The sequence below is a fragment of the Eucalyptus grandis genome, chromosome 1 (assembly GCF_016545825.1).
Source record: "Eucalyptus grandis isolate ANBG69807.140 chromosome 1, ASM1654582v1, whole genome shotgun sequence".
NCBI classification, from domain to species: Eukaryota; Viridiplantae; Streptophyta; class Magnoliopsida; order Myrtales; family Myrtaceae; genus Eucalyptus; species Eucalyptus grandis.
Window position 1 is genome coordinate 39,265,909 of NC_052612.1, and position 6,676 is coordinate 39,272,584.

The following is a 6,676-nucleotide window of genomic DNA, read 5'->3' on the forward strand; positions in this document are numbered from 1 at the left end:
TGGTCATGAATGTTATATTGGAGTTCCAACTAGTTTTTTTGTTGAGTTCAAAGTTGAACGATACATGACAAAACTCTTGTTGGTGATACTGTTGAATTTGACTAGTTTTATTCAAATGACCACTCAAGATCTGTCTAAATTTGTTTATTAGATCTCCTCTCCACCTCATTACAACAAAAATATATGCTTTCTTCTCCTATATAACTTCCCCCTTCTCTCTTTCAGTTCAGCCCATTCACTTGTCTCCTTCTCCTGCACGCATGCATGGAAGCTTCATTTCATGTAATTTGCGTTCTCCTCATCTTCATACTGCAGGGAGTGCAGGGTGAGGATGTTGATGTTCATAACAAAGTGGAGATTGAGAAGCATCGGAAGAGAGGGTGTGATGTGTTCCAGGGGAGGTGGGTGTACGATTCCTCCTATCCTCTTTACAATTCGTTCAACTGCCCGTTCCTCGAGCAGGCATTCGATTGCCAAAAGAACGGCCGGCACGACCGGTCCTACCTCAAATACAGATGGCAACCTTTGTCCTGCAATTTGCCAGGTATATATTCTCATTGATCATCAACAATGCTCACTTCATTCCATTAATCTCCTCGCTTTTTTGGGCGAATTTTCCAGTATATATTTAATGTGTTCCCGGTTGCATCGAGCCCTTAGATTATCCCTTCAATAAGCAATTAAAGATGATGGATTAGTTGGGAAACATGGTTTGTTTGGTCAGAAATAAAAGTTCATGGTTTTGATGCAGGTTTAGCGGGAGCAATTTCTTGAAGAATTTCAGAGGGAAGCGCATCATGTTTGTAGGGGACTCGCTCAGTCTGAATCAATGGCAATCGTTTACGTGCATGCTTCATGCCTCCGTCCCGGAGGCAAAATACGCCTTCTCCAGAACAGGGGGTATCTCCACTTTCACGTTCCCGGTAATTGAATATCCCCCTCTTTCATGCCGTTTCTTTTCTTTGGGTCCATCATCCCACTTCGGAGATCCTTATTGAATTCGCGCCACTGTCACCATTTTCGGTTCAATGTGTCGTAACTATCTCGTTCTTCCGTTTTGTCCATACCTAGCCTATCAAAACACTGTTACATGGTGGTGTCAATTCACTCCTTTGTCCAGCCTCCTCCTGACGTCTAGTGAAGATCTTGTTTTTAGTCATTTGCATCATTATCACGCTCAGAAATCTCTGAAGTTTTCCTTACGTTACAGAGCCATGTGATGGAGACTTATGTCAGCTAGAACCCCTCGGAAGTTCGAACCCGTCTGCCCTTGTCAGTCCATTGATTCTTGCATTAATGATATCTCGTGTGACTTGTAATCCGGGAGAATCGGATTGTCTCGATTGACAGAGTTTTCGTGATACAAAGTTCGATCATTAATAGGATTGTCGGTCAATCTCTTGCGTAGAGTACATTCACGTGGTCCTTAATTCGTTGCCCTTAGGGTATTAAAAGCAAAGCATACATCCCAAGATTCGCAGTGCATCCAAAGACGAGGTCCTCGTACTTCTTATTATAACTATAATACGATGAAACAGGCATACAACGTCTCCATCATGCTGCACCGGAGCGCGTTCTTGGTGGACATCCTGACGAGGAAACGTGGGCGAATCTTAGATCTAAACTCAATCAACGGTGGGAACTTATGGAAAGGGATGGATGTATTAGTCTTCAACTCATGGCACTGGTGGACCCACAGAGGAAGTCTACAAGCGTAAGCCTTCCCCAAATATTATATGATTCCTAAATGAATAATGATATAAATGATCCCTAAATTTTGATTCATTGTATAATATAATTGATCAATTTTTAATTTGTTTAAATAGTCCCCGAACTATAGCTAAATATGTAATATAGTTTCTAAACTTTCAATTTGTTAAATGTGGTCTTTAAACTTTTGATGCACGTTCAGCTTAATCATTCTACTAATTCAAATTCATGAACAACATTAAACATTTTCATATAATTTAGGGACTAAATTAAACATATACCTTAACTCCAAAGACAAAGTTGAATAGATTGAAAATTGAAAGACAACATTACACATTGGGTTATAGTTTAGATATCATATAAACAAATTAAAAATTTAAAGATTATATTATACATTGAGTTCAAATTGATGAATCATTTCTATTAATATCCATTCCTAAGTTGAGTTTTTTGCATTGGCCTTTGTTAGATTTGCGAATGCAGAGTTTTTTTTTTTTTTTTTTTTTTTTTTTTGAGCAAATTGCGAATGCAGAGTTTAGCTCATATAAAGCTGCACAAATTATATGGTTTCTTGATGTGACAGATGGGATTTGGTTCGAGACGAGAAGCGTACGTATAAGGACATGAACCGGTTCGTGGCTTTTGACAAGGGGTTGACCACATGGGCCCAATGGGTAGACCTCAATATAGATCCCAAGACCACCAAAGTCTTCTTCCAAGGTGTATCGCCAGTTCACTCCAAGTAAGTTCGCACCTTCGCGTGGCCCGAGACCGTTTCTGATTTGCTGCATTGTTAGGTGAATGTAAGGGAGGCTTAGATCGCCAATTAATGCAAGGTAGTCATGTTTCGGACTAATGACTTTTGATGTCGATGCACAACAGTTCGAGGGATTGGGGGGACCCGAGAGCGAAGGATTGTCGGGCGCAGACTCAGCCGATGCTCGGGTCGAGCTATCCGGTAGGCACGAACCCGGCGGAGGCCATCGTGGAGAAGGTGTTGCGCGGGATGTCGAAGCCAGTCCAGTTGCTCAACATCACGACGCTCTCGGCATTAAGGAAAGACGGGCATGTGGGCGTTTTCGGATATGGAGGCCCCAAAGCCATAGATTGCAGCCACTGGTGTCTCCCGGGGGTCCCCGATACTTGGAACTTGCTTCTGTATGCATTTCTCATTCAAAATTAAATCAGTTGCTCGGTAGATGATCTTCACCTGTTTTTTGAGAACGATCCTTAAAGGAGCAACATAGTATTTTGATCGTTTCTTGCAACGATTAGATGTGTTTTCTTGAATTGTTATTGATACGGAGCCCATCGAGATTGGATTTACATCTTATAAAACGAGACTTGGAAAGCATCGATGATGGTTGGCGATAACAGAATTGATTTGTAAAAGAGAAACGCCACCAGAAATAAATGATGGAGAATCGGGAGCTCATCGTTTAAAACAAACGGTATGTTTCATCTCTTTGATGAAACAGACGAAGCTATTTTAGAACGTGAAAGTAAGCTGTCTCCCTTTTTCCCGTTTGCATTTTTGGCCGTTTAATAGCAATCTGTGTGCGTTCGGTTCATCACATCTAATTTCGATGAACCGGTGTATCTTTTTTGGCCCAAGATGGATCGATCCGAGGTAATATATTCTCGTGGTAATGGTGCACTACGACATATGAAATTTTGAACCGATGTAAATTCCACGGTGACCATAGTTAAAGGGAAAAATTACTATGGAAGCCATACATGTATTGCATTTGTGATAATTTGATCCTAATCCTTTGAAACTAATTTAGTTTTAAATTTTTTGACAATTTATCAATTGAATCTTTATAGCCAATTTGGTAGAATGTGGATGCTAACTGTTCTGTATGGCACAACCAATATTGAAATAGAAATTTTTTGTAATTATTTAAAAAAAATTATTTGTATTTGTATTTTTATTATGGCGAGCGAAGGTCACTAGCAACCCCCATTACCCAAAGGCACTAAGGGAGTGTATGACAAACCTTTGTTTCTGTTCCAGAAACAATTTTTCTATTATAAACTGCTTTTTGGAATAAAATGTTTGATAAACTTATTGTTTGGTAACCATCCAAACAGTGGCCAAATTCTTTGTTCTGGAATCGCCTTTCGGCCTAGAATCGCGTTTGGTAAAATTTTTGTTCCCGGAACAAATTTGTTCCCTGAACAGATTGGGAATAGAATCAAGAACAAAAAAAAAAAAAGTTGATTCTTGTTCCTAAAACGAATTTGAGAATCAAAATCAAGAAATTTTCTTCTTCCCTTCGGCCAATCTCACGACCGCCGTCCACCACCGCTCGCCACCGTCCGTCGTCTGCCGCCGCCGCCGCCGTCCGGCGAGCTCGCCGGAGGCAAGCCTAGCCACCGTGAGGCTCGGCCTCCCCAGATCCGGCGAGGCTCGCCTGCCACCGGTGAGGCTCGCCCGCCCGCCGGTGGCCCCGCAGCCTCGCCCAACCCCGACGAGGCCGGCGACCACGACGACGGGGCTCGGCCTCGCCAAATCGGCAAGGCCGAGCCTCGCGGGGTCGGGCGAGCCTCGCCCGGCCGGCGACGCTCTAGTGAGGTCGCCGGCTAGAAGAAGAAGAAGATGAGAAAAAGAAAAAAAAAAAAAGGAAAAAAAAAAGAAAAGAAAAAAAAAAAAGGAAAAAGAAAAAAAGGAAAAAGTAAAAAAATTATTTAAAAATTAAAAGAAATTGATTTGGAAATGTATTAATGAATACTGACAAACGCACTTCTATTCATCCAGGAATCGGAAATTTTGGACGCTTACCAAACGGCTTAAAATGCTTAGAATAAGTTCCTTACATAATAAAAAGAATCGCCTGATTAGAATCTACTCCCGAAAATCGTTACCAAACGCGCCTTATTCCATTTTTCTATTTCGAAATAGATTCTTGTTCCGAAATAGGTTTGGAAACCGCCCCGTCGCCGATCGTTAGTCCACCACCGTTCGAAAAGAAAAAAATTTGTGTCGTTATTAAATGAATTTCTATTTTTAAAGTAGAAATTTTATGTCGTTATCAAATGGTTATTTTTGCTTAGAATTTCTTCTAGAAATAGAAATAAAAATCTATTTCTCTTCAAAAACCTATTTCTAGAACAAAATGGTTATCATGCACCTCCTAAGTGAGCCCATGGTTGCCATGCCACGAGCAAGGGCCTTCCTAGTGGATTGTGGCCTTGCCTAAGGCCATCACAGCCTCGCCAGCCATGAGCAAAGCCTTCATGGCCAACGAGGGTTGCCAGCGCCCATTGTCAATCAAAATAAAAATAAAAATAAAAAAGAAAAGAAATTTTAAAAATCAAAATTCAAAAAATAAAATTATCCATATTAGCTTCAACTATGCTACCACGTAGAATGTAGGATGGTTGGGGCTCATATTAGTGACTTTCGACCAAAAATAACCAGAATGACTTAATTAATAATTTTTTTAAAAGTTATGATTAAATGGGTCAAATTGAAAAATGGCTTAAGCATAATAAATTAATGACTTTTTAAGGTAATTTCGCCTAAGATAAAGTGTCTCACCAGTCAAACCGACTCACGTGAAGTCGCATTTTCTCATGGTACGGCACGCATTTGATTTTAATCATGTTTCATCATAGTTGATATGACGCAGAGCATGGCATTTCCAATTAAAATGTTGACTTTAGCATCGCTTGGTGGGAATTTGACTTCTCGTTTCATGTACTCTTGGACACACCCGATAATGTAATACTGGACCGACATCCACAACACCAAGAACGAGATATATAAATTTTGGTAATGCAAATTTTCTTCTTTTTTTTCTCGGAAATCGACTTCATATCTACAAATTCAATTGTCGGGTACCATTCATAGTCAAACGATGAGCATTTGTTTAACGGTCTAGGGACCATGCGTATGGTTAACTATATTTCCACATTGCTAAAATACATTATCATAATAAAAGTAACCTCTCTTCACCTAACAAATGAAGATGACATTATCCCCTTCTTGTGACAACCTAAAGCTCAATAATACTAGACGGAATCCTCGAGCTATGCTAGTGAGATTGACGTAAGATAGAGAACAATCAGCCATTTTTATCTACATCACGGACCCAAGTGACCCGTTATACCGTCCTACATGGAGTCAAAAAAGATAATTGATTTCTCGGTGGAAATGGGATTTGACATGATTTCCTTTTCTGGCTGTCTACACGACAATCATGTCATGTTATTGAAATGACTGGTCACTAGCTGAGCACGATCGACTTGAGTCTCAAAGTTTCATGGACCAGACATATTCCAATGCCAGCTTGCAAGCGAATGATTTGTGTCTAAAAGGCAATTCGGCAGGGAAGCTTCCTCTCTCTCTCTCCCTCTCTCTCTCTCTCTCTCGCTCGGACTCTGTGGGAAGAAAACGTTATCACCGTCATTAGATTCAGACAGAATGATGGACCATCCATTTTTGTCTGCACGAGGAAGACTTCAGCCTAAACGGACGCGTTTTCAAGCGCACCGAGCCGCCTCTTACTTTTCCGTGCGTCCCCACGCGTTCTTGGAGCTCGTCCTCGTCTTTCCATCCGTGGATCCAAGCATGGTGACATCATGATCTTCTCCTTTAATGTCATTCCGGTGAATGATTGTTTTTGACGGATCAATCATTCAAGAGGATGGATAACGCGCCGTGTAAATTGTAATGTAGCGTCGCATCTACGCTCCACCGCGCCCCGAAAGCTTCGGGATTTGTATAGAAAGATGGTGCGTCATTCGACAAGGTTTTGTCATGCCCCTCCCAAGACGTTGCATGCATCTCTTATGGCCGGAGACCAGGCAAATGAACCAAGCATGGCGCCTTCAATCTTCACTACATCAATGCATTATGGCTCTTTAATCCTTCACTGCTCTTCCCCTCTTGACTGTTTTCGAGGATCACAATTATGGGTGGGACAATCTCTCCCAATTTCATATTATTAAAATATTTAAA

At 41.0% G+C, this 6,676-nt stretch overlaps 1 protein-coding gene across 1 annotated transcript; it reads left to right on the plus strand.

The window, feature by feature from the left end:
• Nucleotides 1-264: 264 nt before the first annotated feature.
• Nucleotides 265-2,978, plus strand: LOC104441535 (protein trichome birefringence-like 38). Its single transcript, XM_039299080.1, has 5 exons — nucleotides 265-518; nucleotides 752-923; nucleotides 1,539-1,714; nucleotides 2,294-2,452; nucleotides 2,593-2,978. Exons 1-5 carry the CDS (start codon nucleotides 265-267, stop codon nucleotides 2,891-2,893), a joined length of 1,062 nt encoding a protein of 353 aa, XP_039155014.1. The 3' UTR covers nucleotides 2,894-2,978.
• Nucleotides 2,979-6,676: the final 3,698 nt, after the last annotated feature.